Source organism: Puntigrus tetrazona, chromosome 10 (genome assembly GCF_018831695.1).
Source record: "Puntigrus tetrazona isolate hp1 chromosome 10, ASM1883169v1, whole genome shotgun sequence".
NCBI lineage: Eukaryota > Metazoa > Chordata > Actinopteri > Cypriniformes > Cyprinidae > Puntigrus > Puntigrus tetrazona.
In genome coordinates this window covers 9,632,349-9,658,633 of record NC_056708.1, presented here as the reverse complement: position 1 = coordinate 9,658,633, position 26,285 = coordinate 9,632,349, and the positions used below count along the sequence as shown (strand labels likewise).

Genomic DNA, 26,285 nt, shown 5'->3' with positions numbered 1-26,285 from the left:
TTTTTAATTTTTAGAAATAAGTCTCTTAAGCTCACCAAGCCTGCATTTATTTGATAAAAATAAATCAAAGTGTTATGTGTTTAAAAATGTATTCCTGTGATGGCAAAGCTGAATTTCGTCAGTGTCAGAAATCCTTCAAAATTAATTTGAATATGCTAATCTGACGATAAAAAAACATTTTATTATCTAATTATATATATATCTTTTGAAAACAGTGATTACTTTCAAGATGATTTTATAACTTTTGTCCTTACTGAATAAAATCCTATTCACCCCAAACCTTTAAGCGGTAATGTAAATATTTTATAGTTTGTATAATTTTTTCAAATCTCATCTTTTCAAATTAAAAATTAAAGATTTATAAGATAAATACTTCAAGTAATACTGGGACATGTTCATATAAATAAATCCAGTCATCTGAAAGACATATTATCTATATTAAAGTGTTAGATTTGCTCGATATCTAAATAATCCTGCCCTCGCAACCCCTTCTATTTGATTTATTATGAAAAATATAATAATAAATATTATTTTATATGAAGTTATATGAAGTGGCAGAACATGCAACCTCTAAACTAGGGAAATAACAAAAATGACCAATATTTAAACAAACTACTTTGCGCTCAAAGGCTTCATTTGGTCCTACATTCAACCGTTTGCGCTTCAGTTGTACGTGAAGAATCGTGCAAGACGTTCAGGAATCTTGCTGACAGGCGACGAGAGAGATAAAAATGACATCCCCTGGAGCAGGAGTTTTGTAATTTCTCCCTCCTGTGTAGATTGACGTCGTTGGAATGTTATTAAGTAGCTGAAAAGCCAGGAAAACTTGCAGTACACAAACTGACCAACACCGGTAACATCTTGCCAAGAAGGACCATAAACGTGTCAGAGCGCCCTGGCGCACGAGAGCATATCAAGTACATCCTTAATTATCCGAAAAGCAGTTTGGTGAAGTGCCTTCCCCGACGCAGCTTGGGATTTTGAGGACGGGCTGGATTCCAAGCACCATAAAACGTCCTCAGCGAGTGCTTCTATATTTAAGAGTTTACACTCCTTGACATTTACAGCTGGGTTTTGCCATCTAAGCAGATGCAGGATCTCAGTAGCTGCCTCTCTGTCTCCTTCCTGCGCTCCGAATAATCTCTCAGAGCGAAGAGGAGCTCTGGCTGTAGTGGCGAAGCACCAGCTGGTCGTAAATCGGGGAGCAGGGCTCGCACAGCGGCAGCTCCGAGGCCGGCGAAGTGGGGGATTCGCTGATGGAGTCCACGGAGGAGTCTCTAAATGGCGAGGGTGGTGTCAAGACGCCCAGGTCCTCAAAATCAGTGGTCCTGACCGCACACGAAGAGTCGTAGGTGCTGTCAAAAAGGCTGGCGGGTGAAGCCCGGCTACTCCCTCCGGCGATGATGCCCCCGGCGATGCCGACCGCGGAGCGCGGGTTGGTGTTCGCCGCAGCCACTACATCTGCGTAGGTGGTGACGGTGGTTGGATGTGGCCTTTCTTGCGGGTGGAGGCGGAAAGTAGGGGAGCAGGGTCTTGGGACCTGGGCTGTGGAGGCCGTGTTTACGGCCGTTCCCGGCGGTGACCCCGGCAGCATCATGCTGTTGAGCTCACTGATGTTGGCTGTGAATCGACTGACCACGCAGCTGATCTGATCCATGATGCAAGTCTGGGACGGGGCGCCGTGCTGCAAGCGCTCCGTCAGGTATGAGGGTATAGCCACCACCGCCGCGCGCTCTTCGTCACGATCATCCATCTCCCGCCGCTGCATCGAAGGCCGCTGGCACACGGTGGGCAGAGGAGAAGGGGTCCGGGGCCGGTAGGTTACAGGGTAGCGCTGGTTCTTCTGAGAGCCGTCGTATGCCAGCTTCACCCCGGGGTCTGGAGGCCGATCACAGCCCTTTGAGAAGGGCTTAATAATGGCCGTCTGGTTGGCCTCCTCTTTTTTCTTGATGTGGATTGAGATCCGCTTCCATAGGTTTGGCCTGTAACTTCTCTCGTTCTGAGCCCAGGTCACTGTTTTGCCGTTGGAACTGTTGAAAGAAAATGGCAATGTGTATTTGATTGATTTCGATTGATTATGCATAAATGAACACGTTTAGTAAGCTCGTTGTTAAGTTTATGTATTGGGTAAAATTGTAGAATAGAGATGTAGAATAAGGTCATGTAGAATAAGGCATTAATATGTGCTTAATTGCTACTTATAAATGGCATATATTCTAGTAATATGCGTGCTAATAAGAAACTAGTTAAGACATCCTAAAATAAAGTGTGTGTGTGAGAAGAGTTTTTAACAGTTTTCAAAAATCATGTTTTTTTTTTTGTTTACTGTGCATTCCAGTTAATTTCATTCAAACTGAATTTATTTTGATTAGGTTAAAAATAACTACAATTACAGCTGAGTAACACAAAAACATGGTAAAATAATAAAGAAATAATAATAAAAGAATAATATCGCTTATATATTTTGTAACATGTAATTTGTTACATAGTAAAATACTAGTAAAATGTAATGAAATTTACAGAAAAATGCAAAGAAAATAATTTTACATGTACTTTTAAACTATTAATTTATATTTAAAATGTATTGTATATACTACAATATTATATGTTTATTTAATGACTTTAACATTCACCAAAAATGTATATATTTGAAAAATAATTGTTAATTATGTGGAATGTTCTAAACATTTACGTGTGTGTGTATTTTTTATTTTTTTTTTGATTGGTTCAGAATATGGGATTTTACCAACATGCCTGTAAAAACAATTAAGCTGATATGGCTACTAATCGAAATCACTAAAAGGTGAATGGACATAAAGTGAAAAAAAGCAATTGACTGCAAAACACCATTTAGATAACCACATAACAACACATCGTTTTATGTAACAGTAAGAATGAATAGAGGCTTTTGTGCCTCTGTGATGATAATAAGTTACTTGATTATCTAAAGGACATGCTTGCATATGTCAGTCGAACAACGATCTGCCTTTAAAACACAGAAATTTAGACTACATTTATGGACTATATTATGTCCTTACACTACAGCTTAAAGACGAGAGAGAATAGATCCTGCTATTAGCACTTCCAATCCATCCATTCCAAGCGCAATTACCACCCTCGCCCCATCCTGTATACGTCAGACAGGAAATCTCTAACTTCTCTTCTCCTAATGCACCTGGGGACCAATCGACCCAAATGTGCGTAACTCCGGAGTTGCTCCAGGAATGATTCACAGGCATACAGGGTAATTGGTCGGGGCTTTTTTTTTTTCTCTTTCGAGGGGAATATTGGCATTTTTTATGTGCTCTAAAATATGCTCAGTTGGGGAGTTGATTCATTTTCAGTCTAAACTCATTTTCATCCTCAAAAGCAAACCTTTGGCAGGCATTACTGAGAGATAAACAGATTTAATGTGAGCTTTATTTATTTATATATTTATTTTTCAGAAGCTGTTTCTTCTGCACCCGAGAGCAGTGATTGCACATCATCTTCTTACGAAGAAGTAAAAATAAGGATTTTCAAAACTGAAATGAAAAAGAATTGACAAGTCATGCCTCATTATCCTTCAATTCACTCACTGTGAACTCAATTAAACCAAAGACCACAATACATGTTTGTACTTCGGGATCTGAATAAAATAATCTCAATTCTGAAATTATGATCAAGCATTTATTGTAACCTCTCAAACTGGGTTACCGTTGACTAAAACTGTAATATTTTTAAAAGTAATACTTAAAAATAAAATAAAATAAATAATAATTTGAAAAAATCTAAATAATTATTGTATTATCAATAAACAAATCTTAAAAGAAAATGAAATATTAAACATATTAATGAATATATCGAAAAAATATATATAGGATATATAAGAATATATATAAATATCAATAGATATAAAATGAAATATTAAACATATTAATAAATATATAGGATGAAACTTGAAAAGTTCATTAGTTAACAAAATTAGTTAACAAAAACTATCTTAGTCAATGCTAATTTTAGCATTTACTACTACAATATTAATATCACAAGATGTGTTTGTTGACACCTTTTTTTCTAAACCAAAAATGAATTACCCCTTAAGAATAATATTAAAAAAGAAAAACAAATAAAATAACAAACTAACTAAAAATTTTCAAAATGAAAAAAATACTAAAATATAAATAACACTGGCCTCATACTGACCTGACAGTGTCTGTGCCAGATCCTCTTCGTCTGAACAGGTTAGCCAAGCTGCTAGAGCGGCTAGCGGCCGAGGCAGCCTTCCCATCACCCACGTGCATCCTCACAACGGTCGACGTGGTGAAAGCGCTGCGTACGTTCCTCTCAGGTTTGGCCAACATGATGTAGACTTTGGGCACGAACATGCAGCACAGCGCAGTGGTAGCGCTGAGGCTAACGGAGAAACACATGGTGATTATCTTGTAGTTTGACCCGAAATAAATGGGCACGAAAGCCAGCCAGATAATGCAGGTGGTGTACATGGTGAACGCGATGTATTTGGCCTCGTTGAAATTGGCGGGGACGTTGCGGGTCTTAAAGGCGTAGAAGGTGCAGCTGAGAATGAGCAGCCCGTTGTAGCCCAACGGCGCCACCACTCCCAGCGTGGTGGTGTTGCAGATGAGGTGCACCTCGCGGATGGACGGATAGTCGTGGATCACCTGCGGAGGTTCCATGATGAAGAGCGCTACGATGATGCCCAGCTGAATCAGGATCAGGATGAAGGCGATGACCAGCTGGGCGCAGGCGCTCATGAAACGAGGCTTCTTGGTGCAGATTTTCTTCTTGCTGCCGGCTAGGATGCGAGCGATGCGGTTGGTCTTGGTGACCAGGGCCGAGTAGCTCATGGCCGGCGAGAGCCCGATTCCCAATCTCTGCAGGTAACAATAGGCCACGTGCGGTTTAGCGATGAGGCAGAACGTACACAGGTATCCCAAACAGATGCCGGCCAGGATGATGAAGCACAGCTCTCTGCTGGAGGACTTCACCACCGGCGTATCGTGGAACCTGATGAAGACTAAAGTGACGAAGATGGTGGCGAGCAGGCCGAGGCAGGCGAAGACCACGGCGGCAATTGGCTCAGGATCTCCCCACAGAAGGTACTGCACCGGGATTGGCTCACAGCCTGAGAAACATGAACATGTTAATGTAATCAGTAGGGCCGATTTAGCATGTAAAATGGATGCATTAAATGTTCGATTGCAAAGTGCTGGTGATATAAGGTAACTGCATGAGGTAGGTTCAGGGTTAGTATCTACTTATTGCCTAGCTATTGCAATTACTACAATAAGGTCAAAGTACACGAGGAACAGGACTGTAAAATAAAGTGCTACTAAAAGTTCTTTGGAAATGTAATAGCTTACAGATTACAAGCTACCTTATTTAAATTGTAATACGTAATAACTAATTAAATTTAACACCATCAATATTAAGATTGTTTTAAAAATCATTCTCAATATTAAAGAACAGAAGAGTCCACAACTAGGCACAGAGAAACAATGTTGTCGGAATCACGTTCAGAATTAATTTTTTTCCAGCTGATGAAAGATAAAAACACTGACACTGAAAATAAACAGACGATATCGTTTGCTGGTGTGAACGCTAATATTGCTATCTTTATAGTTATCATTATCATTCTTGGTGGGAAACATTCATTTAGAAACATTTAAAGCAGGCAGAGTTCACCTCGCGGAAGTACTCAACACTGATTACTGTAAGACATTCAAAATCCTTCTTCTCTACTATTAATATTATAATAACTGAATTTTCAAGCACAGCCGTAACGAAATGACACTTTAGCACATTGTTTTACTTTGAGATTGTTAAAAAACAGCTAATCTTAAAAATAAATAAATAAATAAGTAAAGCACATACACCCAAATAGGACATAAAAAAAGCTATGCAGAAGTATGTGTCTTAAACTCCTGAAACATTGATGGCTGATATTTTAAAGTAGTCAATGGAAATCAATCATATCTGTATGTATGTTACTTTGCAAGTAACTGTAATTCAATTACACGTTTTTTTCCCCAGTGACTGTAACAGATTACAGTTACATTTGTTTTGGATGACACTTTATTTTAAGGTGTCCTTGTTACACATACTTACTATTATAACACATAATAACAGTCATGCATAATTACATTCAAGTAACCTAAAGCCAAACCCTAACCATGACCATATAGTAAGTACACATATTTAAGTTATAATACTCAGTATTTAAATGTATACTTTTTGCATTTCTTCAGCAACATACAGTGATGTTTTGATACTGAATGACTCTGCTTTTGGAGTAAGCTAATGATTCATTGACCTATTCAAAAAGACAGTCACTTGCTTAGCTTGTGAATGAATCAGCCTTTTGAACAAATCAGTTGAGTAAATGACTAAATGGCTCACTCATTAAGAAAAAAACCTAGCGGTTTTAGTTTTGGATTGGGAGTATCATTAAATCTTTTTCACATTTCAATATCTAAAACTATTTATTATCATTATTTACGCAATGCTGAATATTTCATTTGGTCGCACTCTGTTTTAAGGTCCAATTCCAGAATCGTGATGTGTGACATGAGAATCGTATAGAGAACATCCATCACTCAGCAGATAAAAACTGGTGGCTGAATTACCGTAGAACTTTATAAAACAAAAAAAGAAAATGTGCAAAAATAAACAAAACCATCCGTTCAACCAAGCGCCATGCATTATGCATTAGAGGCTGACAAACAAGCGCTGATATATTTAGCATGTGTGATTTGCATCAACAGTCAGTGCATGAGGATAAAACTGAGTCTTGGTTTTGGATAGCTTTTAATGAGGTTGGCCAAATGACACTGGAGGTTTGGTGTTTTTTTTTTTTTTTTTTTTTACAGGTCAGATTCACAAACCAGCAAAACCATGAGATACTCTGGAAAGTAACGGTTTTCTGTTTATCAAAGGCTTTTGTGAAAGTGCCTTTAGGGCAAGTGGGTGTATTCGGCAGCCATATTTGTAATGCCCCTGGGCAGCTATTTTTAGTCATGCTCTGAAATCTCTGTAAATGTTTGTCGAAATTACACTTCAATAACATGTTTCAATCAGGAATAAAATATGATACCAGCTGCACCATAATCTGCGCTTCTTAAGCACTAAAAACAGCAATTTTGAGGCTGGTCCAGCTAAAAAAGCATGCATTAATATTCATATTTGAGGATAAACATGAACACTTTCTAATAAGGTTCAATTCATTAACATTTGTTTGAATTAACATAATCTGAATTAAAACAATTATAAATTAAGCACTCACAATGACCAACTTTTATTAGATAAGGTATTCCCAAATTAGTTTTTTGTCAGCTGAACCCCTTCAAAATTTTCTTTCAAATATTTTGAAAAATGTAATATTTTAATTAAATATCTCAGTAATGTAACAAAAAATTTGCATGTTCACAGTTCTGTGATGTAGGTTAATGGTCATATGACATGCAGGTAAAAAAATGTTTATTCATTAATTTTTTTATTGTTTTTATTTAGGTTTTGTTTTTATTAGTTATTTCATTTTCATTTTTACATTTTGTTATTTAACTATTGCACTTTCATCAAACCCCCATTAATGTTAAATTATGAATATACTAATTCACGTTCATTGATTTACTATTGTTAATTTATACAACTCAAAATGTAACTTAACATGTGTAGAAATTAACATTACCCAAGATCAATAAATGTGTTTATTAATTATTAAAATAGCGCATTGTTACTTCATGATGTCTAATGCACTAACTAATGGTAAAGTATTGGAGATTATTATGAAGTGCTACTGTTTACTCATAAATGTGAGTATAAGCATATATGTACATTTGTCGAACATTTCCAGGAAAATACAGTTTATAGAGCTTAAAAAAATAAATATTTTACATATTAATTTTTTATGTCTTTATATAATGAATAAATGGCGTAAACACTAGTAAAAATTCCAAAAGTTCTAAATTAGTTCTATTAGTACAAAAAGTACTAAGAACTGCAGGTACTCAAACTCAAAACCACCTGCTACTAAATGTCTAAAATTGGCATTAAAGCTCTTGCATGAACAGCAGAGCGGCCTCGGCTCTCAGTAATGTACTACATGCTGAGAGACTGCTGCTTCAGGGCTTATGCTTGACAGCAATTCTGGAACATTCTGATGGGGACCCCCGCCAAGACCAAATCTCTGTTTTTGGCATTAAGTTGCCATGGTCCAGATTCTCAAATAACGCTCTAAGAGATAAATGGGTCTCCAATGTTATTCTGCGACCCAGATACTTATATCACACGCTGCTGTACAAGATGATAAGCTCATGTGGCTGGTTTGAGAAGTTTAGAGTCATGGGTAAAATATGGTTCTGGATGAACTACATTTTTCTCTGAAGGTGGATATAGATTCACCTGTGAGGTCATCTCTAGGCCAAGATCCAAGCTCGCACATTCGACAGGTGTATTCATCAAACACAAACTCGTTTTCTTTACATGGAGTGCAGGTCCAGCAGCAGCTCACCTCACCCTTACGGATAACCTGAGATGGTCAGAACAGAGAGGTCGAGTTATGTAAGTTATAGATTTCTCTGAAGAAAATGCTTGCTCTCAAAGCCGCCACCACAATGCCAAAGTGTTGTAGGTGGTTGCAGTGCACTGCTATGCGGTTGCTACAGTGTTCAAAGTGGGTTTTAGTGCATTGCTATGTGGTTACTAAGGTGTTCTGAGTGGTTGCCAAGGTGTTTTGGGTGCTCAAAGTTCTACTTCCAAGTTTATATGATAATCCTCTTTCTGAAGATACAGTGGTATGCGAAAGTTTGGGCACCCCTGTAAATTTTCATGATTTTCCTTTATAAATCATTAGTTGTCTGGATAAGAAATTTCAGTTAAATATATCATGTAGGAGACGAACACAGTGATATTTGAGAAGTGAAATAAACTTGATATGATTTATGGAAAGTGTGCAAGAATTCTTTCTTTACAGGGGTGCCCAAACTTTCGCATACCACTGTATGGCTTAGGCTCCTGTGTCCAAATACGTCAATAGGATATTTTTCAGAAATAATGACTTTAATTGATAGTGATAGTAAGGGATAGTAAAGTCATTTATAATATTACTAAAGATTAAACTTGCTGTTCTTTTGAACCTCAAAAAATTCCTGAAGACATTTATCATTGTTTCCACAAAAATGTTAAGCAGCACTACTCTTTTCAACTTTGGTTATAGTAAGAAATGCATATTAGAATGATTTATGAAGGAACACGTGACACTGAAGACTGGTGTAATGATGCTGAAAGTTCAGCTTTGCATCAAGGCATAAATTACATTTTTTAAAAATATGAAGAAATTCTAAATAGTTATTACAATTTGCTAAAAAATATTTCACAATATTACTGTTTTTAATGTATTTTTGATCAAATAAATGCAGCCTCGATAAACGTTCATAAACATTAAAAAATCTTACCAGTCCCAAACCTTTGAATGGTAGTGTATAATAAATAAGCACATATACACCTAAATAAAATACATTTCGTATAAAAACACACCTTTATTTGAGCTTTTTCACAGGGATCGCTGCACACTGATCTCATGATGGCACTGCTGTTTGCCCAAATCTCCTCGTCATCCATCTTCAGCCCACTGTTGTCCCAGCTGCCCACGTGGATGTAGCTATAGTCCTCCTCACTCATCTGTTTAAAGTTCATGATTTCATACCTGGAGGAACACACATAAAAGCACTGTTATGGAAGTGAAACGGTTAACCCAGCATCATTCATGTTTTACTCATAAAGCCATTCACTCTGAAGGAAGGTGTTTTTGAAAATCATGACATCAACAAGATATTGTTTTCGTTGTCTTTGAAAGGAGTTTAGAAGCACATTCTTACTTGCGTTTGGAGTACAATATGAATGATTCCTACCTCCCCGGGGAGTCTCCGTTCTCATCAAACAGCACCACTTCTCCCGAGACGCCAGTGAAGTTTGTCCTCATGAGGAATTCTAAGAGTTTACCTCCATCAATCGGCCGCATGGCTTCACACAGACCTGCGTAGCCGGGACACAGAGACTTCTGCATGGCGTGCAGGCCGTAAGCCATAGAGTAGATGGCATTGATCACAAAGCCCATTTTCGTGTCCTGAGCGTACTGGTGTCGGAGCGACTCTTTTTCTGTGAGATGGTGCAGTGAAAACAAACAACGGAACAAACAATATACTGACTTCTAAGAAAACTTTTTTGTACTGTGTATTCTGTGCTTTCATCTGCCACAGTTAAGTCTTTGTCTTCGTTATATTTTTGTTGACTGAAAGATTCATTTTTAGATAGATGAATAAAAGGACAGATGGACAAATGGATAGTAGCTGATGAAGAAAAAGAATGGGTGACTGGATATACGTATGATGACTAGATGAATGAAAAGGTGAACTGATGGAATGAAGGATTTGGATGTATGGACGTATGGATGGATAGTGAAAAGACAAATAGATGGAAAAACAGTCAGTATTGGAAGTACAAGACAGATGCATGTAAAGATATACAGATTAACAGATCGATGGATGGATGATTCATAGATAAATTGATGGAATGAAAGAATGATGTAGATATTTGGATGTTTGGATGGATAGATGGATGAATATATTGACATAGTATATGGATAATGTGTATATATGAATGTACAGAAGAAATAAAGTGATGAAAGATGGATGGAAAAAAAGACAAAGTATTAGAAGAGCAAATAGATGTAAAGATGAACAGATTGATGATATATAGATTAATATTCATTCATCTATATATCACCTATTTATAGATTAACTGACAAAATCATGGATTGATGGATAGTTGGATTCATGGTTGGATGGATGGATGAATGAGTAAATAAGAAATGGAAGGATAGATTGAATGAATGAATAGATGAGCTGTTAATCTATAACATGTATAGATTTGTGAGTGAATGGATGGGAGGAAAGACAAAATAATGGACATATACATTTAGAAGGATGGATGAATTGGGGAAAAGACAGATATATGGTTGGATGGATGAAGATCGACAAACGGATGAATTTAGGGACTGAATGGATGGATGAACTGATGAAAAGACAGACATCCAGATAAACAGGCTCAAAATGGTGAAATCTGAGTTGATGAGAACATCTTCCACTCACTGGTGCAGGTCTTGTTGTATTTGGTGCTCTCTTGAGGATGTCCCTTCAGCCGACACTGGAAGCGGTGCTGCCAGAACTCAGGGAACCAGGGGTTCCGGATGTTCGTGTCTGGCTGCAGGTTCAAGTAGTAATCATCAAACCACGTGACGTAAGCAGACTGCAGCTTGATAGTGATTCCCCCGGCTGCCTCCCTCTGGAAGCCGTCAGTGACATCATAGCGGTCAGCCCAACCATCGCTGCAAAGTGTGCAAGAGACAAGCGAGTAATGAATGGCTTTTATATAGAACAAACCCCCTTGAGAGACAGTCAGGGAGCCTCCCGGTCCAAACTGACCCACATAACAGGCAAAGCCCAGCAGTTATGACCAGGTTACTCTGTGAATTAGGTCTTGAGGACAGAGCTGGCCAGTTTTTCATAGTGACAGACTCATAATAAACGTCTCCATGATATATATGTGCTCCAAATACTGCCATTAAGCATCAAAAGGATCTTTGGATGACAACAGACGAGTCTTACCTTCGCCTTTCACCCAAACGCAAGAAAAATAAATTACACTTTTTTTCTATAGCGTCCAATCCGTCTATATGTTCCTGAACGCTTCCTAAACTCGCAGCGCTAAACGTTACACAACTCAGCAGTGTGTGGGAGGTATCGTTTTTGTTCTCATGGTAGGTAAGGAGAGGCTTTCATAACTTGTCCTTGGAGGCAAAAGCAATGGGAGGGAAGCATAGAGGAGCATGTTAGTAGCAGCTTGAATCATCTCATGGAAAAGAGCTGAACAGCTCAGTAAACCCACTCACTGACCCCAGCAGGTCAGCCTCCCTCTGCCCACTGCCGCTGCAGGAAAACTTAAAAAAAGACAACAAAAATGCCAAAGCAAAGGCGCCACTGCCTTTACAAAGATGTCTGACAGCATTTTAGTGCACATTGAAACATACAAAAAGTAGGGTTGGGCATATATTTGCTGTATGCATTTGCTATGTTGATATTTACCAACAAGTAGGACATTTCTCGCTTAATAGATATTTTAACAGTTAAAATCTTATTTAAATCTAAGTAGAAAATGTACAGGTTGAATTAGATTTAATTCTGAGTCATCTTTTAAACTGTTAAGGTCATTGCGCACCGAGTTCGAAATTTACGTCTGTGTTTTTTCGGATTGTCATCCTAAAAAATGAGTCCCACACAGAAACCTCACACACTGAAAGTCATTGCACACTGCGTCTGAAAAACTAGTCTGGAATTTTTACACGTTAAAAAAAAAATACGACCATAATATGTCAGTCGTGTTCAAACACTGCCTCTGAAACTTTCTTCCGTCATAAAATTTTAAGATCAGGTTAGATTTTCTGTGTTTTTGCATCCGTAGCAAGCATTTTGATAGGAAAGGATGTCAAATTCAACAACAACAACAAAAAACTAAAAATAATAACAATAACAATATTAATTGTGATTAATCGCATCCAGAATCAAAGTTTTTGTTACATATACATGTGTGTACTGTGTATATTTATTGTGTATATATATATATATATATATATATATATATATATATATATATATAAATACAGACTAATACAGTATATATTTTGAAAATATTTCTTATTATCTTAAATATAACATTTTATTTTGGATGAGATTAATGATTTCACAGCGCTAATAATAATACCTGTGCAACAGGTGATTAATTAATTATCAGTTTTGAAGTAATTTTTTTGATTACACTTAACAAGGATTTGTTGACAATAACATTAAATAACACTAAATTAAATAAATATGAACTAACAATAAAAACCTTAAAAAGCATTTATTAATTAAAGTTACTGTTATTTCAAAGCAGCACTTGTTAATAAACTGACCTGAGCTAACATGAACTAACAAAGAACAGTTGAAATCTTATTAACTAACTTTAAATGCCAATATGTGCGGTTCGTTATTAGTAACTGTTAGTTAATGCATAATAACGGTACCTTGTTACAAAGTATTACTTTTTGTAATTGTGTTTAAATGCGGTCAGGCATAAAAAATGACTCATTCTGATTTAGAGAGAAACAAAAAAAAAAGTAATAATAATAATAATAATATAATGTTTCTATGCTTTGTAGCATGTCTGTGGGCGTTTCACGTTTTTGGAATCTACACGGATCACGGTTTTAATCTGTTAACAATTAGCCCACAGATGAATAACACACACACACACACACACACACATTTATGTGGGAAGCCGCTGTATTAAAGACAGAAAATAATATCAGATTTACACAAACGAGATGCTGCAAAGTGAAACCGATGATTAAATTAGGTTACATTTTTATCCATCCCCAGCGTCGGGGAGAGTCAGATCAGCCCTCATCGGCAATAGATCAGCTCTTGTGCGCACTTCACTGATGAACATTTTGAAAGATAATACAACAGAATACAATAGTGTCCTCACACTCACTAGAGACAGATGGCTGGGCACAGTCTGCAAACTGCTCATTAGTAAATAATTGAAAGTCATTCAGTTGTGAAACGGAGGAGCCTGGACATCACTGTTTCCATGGCTGTCAATAGGCTGCTGAGTGAGGATGTTGACAAACGGACTTTGGTAACGATTGTTTTTGTAAGGAACTTATACAAATGTGGCTTTTTATGCATATGCTTTAGTTTTGCATATTTACTTGTTGGACATTTTTCAAATATATTTTTTAATATGAATTTAATTACATTATCCAAATAAAATGAATACGGGTACATTTATATTAATATTTTCATTTTGGAAATTCATGCTTGAAATACATTTTGTAATTATAATCAAAATCTATTGTACGTTAGAAGATTACACTGATTAACACAAATAGTATATATTGATAATATATTTTGATGAATTAATGCCAAATAAAGCAAACCAGAAAGCTACCGATAGACCAAAGAAAGCACATTGGGGTTTTTTTTGTTATTGTCTTGAGACTCTTTATCACTTTTGTAGCCAAGAAACTGGAACAGAGACGCAGTGGCCATATTCTCACTGAACCAAAGAAAAAAAACTCAATGTTCGCTACCTTCCCTGGAGCTGGTGTCTGACACCTCATCAAATACACACACACACACACAGACTCGGTCATCCACTCATGCACGCGCAAACACACCTCACCCACGCGCACACACACTCACACACACACACACACACACACACACACACACACTGGCACCCCCATAAACATGGCATCTTCTCTCAGCGCATCCAGGCTGTGTGGAATGCCCAGTGGCCCAGAATAAAGACCATGACACCATTTTCTGAAATAGATCCTCTTTAAATATTCAGGAACCGCATAAATAAGCAAAATATAGGTCCCTACCACAGAGCAAATGAACCAGCCTGTTAAACTTCACCAAAACAACGATTTTCCAGATGCGTACACTTTGACGTCAGCTGGTTCTAAAGTTGTGAAATGGTTGCGCTCGGTGAGCTACTGGCACTTTTTATTGCAACACAACCCAGAATAAACAGTTCAGAAAATTCACAAAATATTGTGTCGTTTTTAGTTTTAGGGCAACAAGAGAAGTGATATATATCAAGAATGTGAAGACCCATTTCTTTGTCCTATCCACATTGGCTCTGATGCCTTTGAGTCTTTAGTAAACCACATCTACTGAAACAGCTTACAAACGGCTGAGACAATAAATGCTATGCCACCCCATTAGGATGTAAACATATCCACGCTTATTATTTTGCCACGGCTGCGGGAGGAGTTTCTTATCTCGGATTTCCCTCAATATCTAGGGCATTCTTATGGGGAAAAAAATCATTGTACGGCATTTGGTTTAAGTCTATGCTTATATCCATTGTGTCCTGTAAGCTTATTTATTTGCTGTGGTCATCGTATCAGTATTTTATTACTTTTTATTGTGTGCTCTGAGTTGTCTAAATCAACAATTGCAACCATTTTACGTCATCAGAATAATGGCGCTTCCCACATTCCAGACTTTTTTTAAATAATATAAACCATTCAGGAGTTTTCTTCTAGTATATTCTAGTAAGGGACATAATTTATGCTATATTAAGCCATACAAGTCTTAATACCCAGGGTTCCCTTTAAACAATGCACTTTATAAATTGCTACTGGATAAATCAACAACAAAAAAAGATCATGTTTCATGAATATATTTTGTAAATGTCCTATACTGTAAATATATTAAAACTTAATTTTTTATTCATAACATGCATTGCTAATAACTTAATTTGTTAAATTAAGTAAAAAACTAAATATATATATATATATATATATATATATATATATATATATATATATATATATATATATATATATATACACACACACACACACACACACACATATTACTTCTTTCCATTTAGCAGAAGGTGAAGTAAATTTTTTGTAAGCATGTAAAAAATGACACCTTCACCCAAAAGTTTACAACACATCCACCAGCAATTGAATGTCTAATTATCCAACCGAAGACCTCTTGAACAGAAGCAGAAATTGGAGGGATTATTCTTAGTTTAATATCTCAAAGCCATAATACATTATTTCAGTCTGTAATATCCATAAGCGATTTATTAATGGAACAGCCTGAACTGAATTGGGGGGTGAAGCTAAAAATAGGTAATTTAGTTGTCACACTCCAGGAGATTAAAAATGGGAAGAATCATTTCTTACTTCATTTGACACTATGAATAGCACGTGCAAATTTTTCAAGATGTCGATGCCTAGTCAAACTTTTTAAATATTCTTCTCACAGGATCTGTCGCATACAATTATTTTTCTGTCAGTCACTGAATGGTGAATTAGTAATCTTTCACAAATAACTCAAGCGTCTCTAATGTCTTTCTTAGATGGGAAGAGAACATATTAGGTGAAGCTGACATCTGTAAGAGCGTTTAAGAAACAATCTGTACTTGTAAAATCAGATCCAGCATTACAGACTGAACCTCTCAAGTCCTCATTACAGAATCAGCAGGCTTACTCAAAACATTATCATAACATGACTCAAGTGCCTATCACAGGAATAAACATAAATCACATACCTTGCTTCAGCAGTGGATGACTGTTATGGTGATGATGATGATGATGGTGATGGCAACATTTGTGGTGATAACAGACAGAAAGATGAGCCTTGCTTCCATGTTTTGATCCATCTTGATTTGTCTCTCTCTCTCTCACGCACACAAGCAAAGAGTTGGAGATGATGATCAACAAGAGTGGGTGGAAATTCAAAAGTATCTTTGAAATACCTAGAGAACTGGCTGATGGCGTGACCCTATCTGACTCACACTCTCTGTGGAAAAAGCACTATATGAGCACAAGATAACATGCATTAAAGAAGATGTAGAAGACAGGGGTGACTGGGGCTAGTTGTCACACTGGGAAGTCATTGCAGAAAGGTTTTCGAGTTTCGAGGCTGAAACTAGAACCAAATTGACTTGTAATACGAGGCTGCCCCAAACCCAGATTTGTGAATGGTGGTGTAAAAATTGTGCAATGTACACTATATAATATGACAACGTGCCCCAAGAAACTTTTTCATGAGCAATTACGGCGGAATCTTTTAATTGGATAGTCATGACTATGATATGTATCTAAAGAGAGTCTAAAATTAAAAAAGAAAACATACTCAAAACAAATTATACTCTTGAGAAATAGTCACTGGAGTAAAACGTGTGGCAACTCCTCTACAATATTTCCCGAGCATGCTGCATAGTTGTTTTTCTGCAGCAGTAAGTGTTATGTACAGTAAGCTTTTCTAATACACCTCCTACACTTTGAAAAAAACAACAACAAAAAAACAAGATTTGTTTCCTGAACCTGCCAAGAGTGCTTGCCGCAGCTCTCAGGCACAATTTAAGCAGTGTTTTCTTCCCGTTGCTTTGATAAGAAATGCCTGCTAAAAATATGAATCCATGTGCACAGAGTTCGTGTTTTGGGTAACTCACCTGCCAACCAACAGAAACTCTCCAACTAGACGGCGGCGTCTCATGGCCATGAGGATGCCACGTACGGTCATGCCCTCGCAGAAACACGCCACCACTCGGGCCTTGGGCAGGTGGCTCCTCAGCTTATCGAGCAGACGGTCGAAACTCTGTTCTCCAGCATTGCTGTAGATCTTGTCAGAATGGGCAATACAGATGCCCTCCTTTGCTGCCATGTCTTTGAAGGCCTCCATCCCGCTCTCGCCGTAGTTCCCTGAAGATTGAGAGATTGTATGATTTTTAAGCTGATTGTTGTAATTGATTGTTTGTGTATGATATAAATTAGCTTGGAATTGAACAGCTATAATGAAACTGTGACAGAAATGGCCATCACAAACACCATGGCCGTGTTAAAATCTTCAGGAGAATATGAAGAGCTGTAGATGCTACTGTCTTGTTTTTTAACGAAACGGTAAAAGATGCAAAGTCTGCTTATTTTTGTAATTTAATTGACAACAACAGGCACAATTCTAGGTTTTTTTTGAATAAGCTCTCGAGTATAAGTCTTCGATTATCCCTTATTTGGTTCAATGGGAGGATAATCTAGGTTGTAGGGAGGTATTGTTGTTTTAATGATGTGATTCCAGTGAGACTGTTTAAAGAGTCAGAGACAGTTCTCTCATTTTTGGATGTGTTTCGGAGGAGTTTAAGATTGCTACGGTCCAACCGATCCTGAACAAGCCTTTATTAGATCCTGCAGTGGTAAAGAAAAGGCGGTAGGAATGCAATTGTTGATGGTTATAAATGAGAATAATATTTTAGCTTTAGAGCTGACCATAGCACTGAATGTGCCCTTTTACGAGTGATTGATGATAAATGATTTATTGATGGCAGAGGATGCTGGTGAATGTTCACTTTTAATTCTATTTGATTTGACAGTAGCTTTTGATACAGTTGACCACCCCCTTTTAATAAGTACATTAAAAACATTGGTGGGAGTTTCAGGGATGGTGCTGGATTGGTCTACGTATTTTTTGTCAAACAGGACACTTTTGAAGTGGTGAAGTATCACAACGTTCTGAAGCGCTATGTGGAGTTCCGCAAGGATCCCTGTTAGGACCAATTGTGTTTTCAATTTACATGCTACGTGCGGTAATCCGACAACATAATACAAATCTTGTGTAGATGATTTGCAATTACACTCATCACTGGGTTCGAAGGATCTAAATACTTTAGATTTTCTTCAAGCATGTATAATGGATTTAAAAAAATTGGATGGCTTTTTGCAATTTAATACTGAAAAGATTGAAGTGGTGTTAATTGGTCAGAGCACAAATAGAAATCAGATTGAATGTGTTCTAAATAGGGTTCTTCCTAATAATTGGCAGGTGGTACAAAATTTGGGTATTTATTTTGATACAAATGTAACACTTGAATTCCATGTAAAGAAGTTTTGATTATTGCAATGCCTTGTTTTTTTTTCTGAACCATCGTAATTTAGGCTGCAGCCAGATTATTGACATTAACAAAGTTATATCATCATTTTCATTGTTTTAGCTTCTTTACATTAGTTACCTGTTTATTTTAGGATTGACTTTAAGAATATTTTATTGACATATAAAGCTCTAAACGGCTTTGCCAACCTTCGTATTTAACTAAACTTTTGAAACCATAAGGAACAGGGAGATGTCTTAGATCCTCTTTTAATGAATTGCTGGCAGTTCCTAAAACTAGATAAAAAAAAAAAAGAAGATAGGGCATTTGCAGTGAGGGCTCCAAAACAATGAAATAGTTTGCCACTGAAAAAATATTTACTTAAATGTGCTTATAACACCTTGTGATTTTTTTTCTTTTTATATTGTGTATTCCTCTTCATAAACGTTTCTTTTATGATTGTCTTTTTATGTCGCGTAAAGCACTTTGTGCGCTAAAGCTTTAAAAGTGCTATATAAATACATTATATGAATTACATATAACTCTCCCACATTATATTCTAATAATTAGTTCTTCTATCTTACTTCCTCATTATTACCGTACAACCTGACTGGGTGGGCCACTTGAGGGAGAAGTGAAACATTTGGTACATTGAACACTAGTTTTCGGGAATCCTGGAAAATATGGAAATTTTGATTTCTCACTAAATGACCTTGTATTGCTGAAAGTAACTTGGATTGAAACTTATGGCCAAGTATCCCTAAAAATAGAGTTTATGTTTTATAAAAGCATCCTTGTTCTGTGCTTTGTTTCTTAAATATATATTCAGTAGGAAATAAAAATAGATTTCACTTTTCCATGCTTTGAAAAACTAATGAAAAACAGGCCATGGTGCCCCTCTTTCATAAAGCGTCAGGGGTAAACTCCCCCAATTTACATAAAAATCAGGTCACCTACTTTTGTGTGAGGAATGTTCCCAGTCTTCACACATTTTATGAGGTGTGAATTTGATAGAATTGTGATGATGTCTTGATAAAGGGGAAACATGCACCTCAAATACATCAAACAAATCAACTTTCATTGTTTCTTTCAAATCAATGCGCACATCTTAATTTCACCCGAGATTATGAGTTCTGATAATGGAGATTACGATGATTAAAACGACATTCACAAGATCATTCCAGAGATGGAGCTTTGATACAAGAATAAGGAGTGACTGTAGTGGTTAACAGTCTGGACTCAGGTTCAAATCTGGCTGAGGTGAACCGTAATGAGACCCCCTTCACCATCAGGTCCCAGAGGAAACCACTTAAACCTTCCAACGAGTGAGTTGTTTCTGCAAGGTGAGAAATGTCCACTGCTGGTCATCCTAACGTGAAAGTTTTGTAGAACTGTACCAAAAAATATGCTTTTGCTAAAAAAATGCAGCAGATATTGGTCACTCCTTCTACGCATATCAGTACTTTTATAATGCTTTATAATGCTTTTTTTTTATTCAGCAATTACACACTGCATTTATTGGAAGTGACACGATTATTATGTTTCAAATCTATTTTAAATATGTTTTTGCACTTTCTGTTTATCAATGAATCATGGTTTCTACAAAACAATTAAGTAACACAGCTGTTTTTGTTCATGATAATAACTAATGTTTCTTGGAGCACATTAGATGAGTGAAGTAATGGTGCTGAAAATTAAACTTTGACATCAAAGGAATATATTACAGCGTAAAATATATTTTTAAACAGAAAACGGTTACTTTAAATTGTAGTAAAATTTCACAATATTACTGTTTTTACAGTATTTTTTTAGCAAACAAACACCACAAATTTGTGTCTAAAGGACAAAATAACTACATTTAAATACTGTTTTGTAACCCTTTAACTAACTTTAAATATCATTTTATTACCATTTAACTAACAGATACAAATTAATGACATCACCGTCCATTTTTCGTAACTTCTTTCGCTTTTGATGACAAAAAACAAAAATACAAGCTTCATTAAGTATTAGCAATACATCCGAAGGACTCTGTGGTGTTTTGTGCTTTGTCTTACTCTCGAACATCCTGAACTGTTCGCAAAAACTCATAAATCAGTACGATACCAAAATTTGAAAAATAAAAAAAACGAGAATTGCAATATTTTTTATTTATAGCATCATATTTGTGTTTATACATCAAATAATTAAGGGAAAATTAATAAATCTAAGAGCAAAACCTGTGCATAACTTCAAACTATCAAACAAACTATCTCATTCCTCCCTGAAGTCTCAGATTTGAGAAGTGTATTTCCAAATGTGCATGACTTCATCTCTTAATCTCTCTCCTCAGGGAAGATCTTCTTCAAATCTTTCACTCCATTCCTCTGTGCCAGTTCGGTGAATTAATTCCCTCGCCGCTCACAAACTTCACTAGAACCTTCTGTCTCAGATAAAAATGGATATATAATTAAAAAAGTAGAGTTACATAATGTTTTACAGGCATTTCACCGATAAAGAGAAGAGAACAAGTGGTCATCCGATTCAAAAGGTCGGTCGCAAATACGGTTAAAATGACCTCTGCACTCATAATGAAGATATTCCGATGACCTCGACTTTTCGATGCCTCCTACAGAGAGACAGATGCTGCAGAAGCGACAAGTCTTCAACCAGCGTGTTCGCTCGCACAGGAAAATTCATTAAACGCCCACCGACTCTGAAAACACAGCTAAAGATGTAAATGATCATCACGATCGCCTTTCAGCTAATCATTTCTGTTTGTTCTGTGGTCCGTCATGAGGCCAAAAAAGGCCATAACAAAAGAGCAGCAGCAACACAATACGTGAGTGTGTTTAACCATTCACTCCGTGCGAGCCGCGTGCAAAGCATCATGGGGTGTTTTCAAACATCAAAGACACTCTTGAACACGATGAAACAACAGATAGACAAAACTGCAGAGAGGTACGGTGCTGCTTGACGCGCCGTCTGAATGGCCTTGGTTTGAAAGGGAACTTTAGAATTTTACTACCTTTAAAAATGTAAAATGTTTTATAAAAGCAGCCTCGCTATTAGCTTTCATTAACATGCGTCTACTGTAATTTTACTGGTGGTTGTAGTGTAAAACTAGGGCAAAGCACCTATTCTCCACTGGCGTTCAGTGTGTTGATTGACAAGCTGGTTAAACACAAGTCAAATCAAATGCGACTGCAAACATTTGTTCTACATTATCAATAGAGCCACAAATTACAAATGTCAAAATGTGATATATTACAAACGGAGCTACAGAATACGCCAGCAAATTAATCAACATTATGGAGCATTTCACAGCTCCTCGTTCTGTATGTGGGTGAAAACATTTAACTACCTGCTGGCAATTAACACGATCGATCTTCTAGTCGAACTTTTTCAGTTTGTAGTATTCTGTAAACAGGGATAATATTTAATGTATATAATACATACTTATAATATACAGCCTAAGTTTGCAATATAGAATGAATTCACCCAGGTTACGATTTAATATTCGTTAGTTGACTAAAACCAAACAGTACATAAAAATGATTAGCAGATGCCTAGATCTTGACTACATGTGGCACGTGCTGCATTAGAGACATAAACTCTTTATGAAGACTCCTCAAAAGATGTGACATTTCTTTCTACGAATAATAAAGAGGTTTCGCTGTAGAGGCCAAGATAAAGGTGAACCGTAACAGACAGAGCGATGCATTATCACCTAATAAAATCCCCCTTGAAAACCTCTCGCTTTGAAAACGTGGAAGATTTAAGACTTTAAATAATAGTTTTAGTTGCTTTTGGAGATCTGCCTTTCTTCACTGGAAGACTTTTGTGAAATACTAATGCGATGAAGAAATTAAACCTCCATAACTAAAAAATGAATAGGCTCAAAAGCAAAATAAAAGAGTTGGAGGCCAGATTTAGCTCTTTTAAGAAGCGTTGTGGAAAATCTCATAGTAACCGTGAAGAAAAATGCCCCCCAGAGGAAAGAGATCGCGTACCTTCAGTGTGAATGGCAGAAACGTAGGTCCAGTTGTATCTTTTGATGATGTCCACCATGGCTCTGGCCTGCTGGGCGTCAGAAGGCACCACCCTCATAAAGTACTTGTACAAAGACTTATCACTGAGATCCATACTGGTTGCCGAATACGCAATCTGGGGTATGTTGAAAAGCTGAAGGAGATTCTGAACCTGGATGGCCACAGAACTGGATCCAGGCCCGATCAGCCCTACAATGGGCTTCTTCCCTTTCATAGGTGTTCCTCCGCCTTCAGTTGAACACTTAGACATACCTTCTTCCTCCTCGGCTGAGACCAGAGTGTCACGGATGAACTCGATGCTCTGCTCCAGAGCCACGGCCGAATGCCAGCAGGAGTCCCTGATCTCGCAGCCCAGCGTGATGTTGGGTAGGATTTGCGGGTCTTTGTTGATGCGGTCCAGGGTGTGCATCATGGCCTCCACCCGCTGGATGCCATACTGCTCGCGTACAGCGCCACACTTGCGCTCGTGAACCTTGTCGGCCGGCGGCTGATGGTGGACGGAGAAAAGAGCCCCGATGATGATGTCGCCGGGAATGTGCGCCAAGACGCGTCGCTCGCTGGCTTGGGCCTTCGCTAAAATGTCTGGCCGCGTAGGACCCAATCTGTCTCCGAGCAGCACAAACACCAGCAAATGTAAAATCCCCATTTCCTCGGCCCTCTCAGATCAGAGTGTCGAATACCGGTAGGTCCCTCAGGGCATCTGAAAGAGTCACAAGAAGCAGAAATCTTCAGAACAATATCCCTGGAGATCATCAACCTCCCACTGAATCACAGAGGTGCATATTTGTGAGAGTCGTGATAAGGATGAGCTGTCGCCAGGGCAACGTCTTATTCTAAAGTGTGAGGATTTTTCTGCCTTCCTCTAAATATCTCGAGATCAGGAGGAAAACAAAGTTGAAAAGCACACAGAGAAGTTCTGTTAGATCTCAGTAATGAGATGCATCATTAACAATGACCTGCTAGAAACAAAGAGCATGTAAATCTTTAAATATGTATTGATTCTGATTCATGTATTCATTCTGAATCAAAACCTCTGAGATTTTCCACAACAGCGAGACCCAGAGGATAATGATCTTATGGAGATTTGCAGCCACTGAATATTTATATTGCCTCTTTAACCTCTTTTCATTACTGTAAATGAATTATTAATTTCATTAAAACGAGATACACGGTTTAAGAGAGGTAAATACTGAATTCCCAAGAATGATTTTTAGTTACTTACATGTGAGCCATTATATCATAAAAAAATATTGTTTCTTTCAGTTTGCAGGGTCTGAGGGTTGTATCTCATACTTTTACAGATCGCTTGGAGAAATCAAGAAAACGTGGAAGAGGGATCTGGGGCGGTTTTTGATGTCTAATCACAATTTATATTACTTTTTGTTGCAACAGACTAATAGAAACCCACTGTATGAACACAGAACTCATGTATACTTAATAAGATTGATTCTTCATACTTACCTCTGTGCTCAAAATGAGTTGGTATTTGTATATAAATTCACTATTTATGTTCTTCTATTGCTAGGTTATGCTCTTAATTTTTAAAACAGCAGGACTTTAGTTTTCCAACTCAGCAGAAAACTGACTTCCTCTAACACAAAACTCTTGGACAAACTTACAAAGTGCATCCTGTTCAATTGGATCCGTGACAAACCACCAACAGTTAATCAACAGTACAGAAATGCATACAGCATTGCTATGGTGGATGATGTGCTTTTTCCCACCCTTCTTTGTGGGATTAATTTATCCATGTAATTGTTTATTTAAACAACAAGTTAAAGACAAATTAAAAGGGTGGCAAACATAAAGTTACTAGCGGTGTCTGAGCTCTCCGTGGTGCTGAAATACAGTCGAAGCATCAACCATAAACCGGTAAATCTGAATCGACGAATAACAATAATGTGGCGAAATGCCCCTGTATATATCGCCATAACACACACTTCAGAACTTGGTGGACAAATAAAACATATGACCGTTTAAATTAACAGAAACGGGACCGTGAACTTAAGCGCGAGGCATTAGACCTCCGATGAAAAAGTGTTAAATAACACCGTTGATGCTAAAAGCAGCAGTAATAGTGTAACTCACCGTGCAGTCGTTAATTTGGTCCATCGCTCGTCTTCTCACAACCGGAGTGTCTCTGGGTGTATGAGCGCGTGCGATGCGCGTTCACTTCAGCTACAACTCTCGCGCGCGTCATGTGACTTTGAGAAAAATATATATTCACGTCTCCTTCTCGCAGTCCATGACCGCTCCGAAATCAAAAGTAACAGAGAAGTCTATATACATAAATATATTAAAACATTTTAGTCGGTAGGCGTTATCATTTTCGTGCCACTTTGATGCCCATAAACCTCTAAGACATGTTTTAAAAAGTGCAAGGCTATTTATTTTTCATTGGAGTGGCCGCCCTTGGTTTTATGAACATATCAACCGATTAGTTTAGGCAAATATATGTTTTAAAGGTCAGAATGTAAAAGGTTCGACCATCTCGTATTTCACGAACTATAACGCTTTTAATACAATTCTGTCACCATAAATCTTTCTTCCAGTGACAGTAACAGCGCTGATGCGGAATTTCTGACCACTAACCCCAGTCATACGGGCACAGCGCCATCACCTGGTGAAGCAGAATATTAGATTCTCTGTTGCATATCAGTGCTACTTCACACCTTTTTGTTTTACAACCCCTCAATCATTTTGTCTCAAGTCATCAACAACAAACAGATGTAACCTATAACTAACAAAGGATGTAATTTTATCATTATTATCAATCAATTGCTCACTATTTAAGTAATTCACTTTTAAACCCAAACAACTTATTATAAAAATAAAAAAAAGGTTGTGAATCTGAGATTGTGACCAGTTCATTTGAGACTGATTTACTGTAAAGAAGAGAGACGCATAAGGTATTTTACTACAACTGTAACCCATTTTTACATATTAATTTGTACTTGTTTTTGTGAAATACTGCTAAATCACCTTCATATATCTAGTCATACATACTAATACATACTAAAGATATTTAATGGCTGTAAATAGATGATTTAAAAATATATATTATTAATATTACGCAATTTACATACAGGTTTAAGAGAACTTTTTATACTTTGTGTACATTTTATATAAACATTTTTATCTTGTATGCATTTTTAATGAAATGTTTAATATAATTTACATACTTTTAAATGAAGATTATTTTATATAATCTATACAAAAGTGATAACAAATAAACTATTAAATTCAGTTAATCTGTAAAGTCATACAAGATATCAATATAAGCATGTACATCATCCCCATCCTCTATATTTCAGCATATTGCTATTGGCCTCTAGATGGCAATAACATACTTTTTGTTTTGTAGAAAACATAAAATATATATATATATATATATATATATAACTGGTTACCACTTCATTATACTGTAGTTGTGAGATCCAAATCCAAAGCATAAAACATTTTATTCACATCATCTCATCTGGGCCAGTTGCATAAACATAGACACTGTGTTAAGGCTGTGTCTTAAGAACCAGTTTGACCAACTAGCAGTTAGCCAATATAATCAGTCTTACTTCTCTGTTTAAAATTGGGCCAGTCTTTTTGTAACTGACTTTAAACAGATCTGACCAGTCCAAATGAAACTTAAATTAATCTTTTAAAGGCTAGTCTAAGCAATTTATGCACACCCCTGGTGTGTGGCAAGGCTACAAATTAATATCACCTGATTCTAATTCCGTTGGTCTATTTAGTGCTCTTTGCAGC

The 26,285-nt window shown here is 37.0% G+C and overlaps 1 protein-coding gene across 1 annotated transcript; it reads right to left on the bottom strand.

Moving 5' to 3' along the window:
• Nucleotides 1–84: 84 nt before the first annotated feature.
• On the bottom strand, nucleotides 85–24,769 carry grm5a (glutamate receptor, metabotropic 5a). The gene is made up of 9 exons (XM_043250903.1): nucleotides 24,612–24,769; nucleotides 22,485–23,223; nucleotides 17,083–17,332; nucleotides 11,148–11,383; nucleotides 9,909–10,155; nucleotides 9,535–9,703; nucleotides 8,401–8,527; nucleotides 4,186–5,125; nucleotides 85–2,030 (listed from the first exon to the last, which is right to left on the bottom strand). Exons 2-9 carry the CDS (start codon nucleotides 23,167–23,169, stop codon nucleotides 1,145–1,147), a joined length of 3,540 nt encoding a protein of 1,179 aa, XP_043106838.1. The 5' UTR covers nucleotides 23,170–23,223; nucleotides 24,612–24,769; the 3' UTR covers nucleotides 85–1,144.
• Between the last annotated feature and the right edge of the window lie 1,516 nt (nucleotides 24,770–26,285).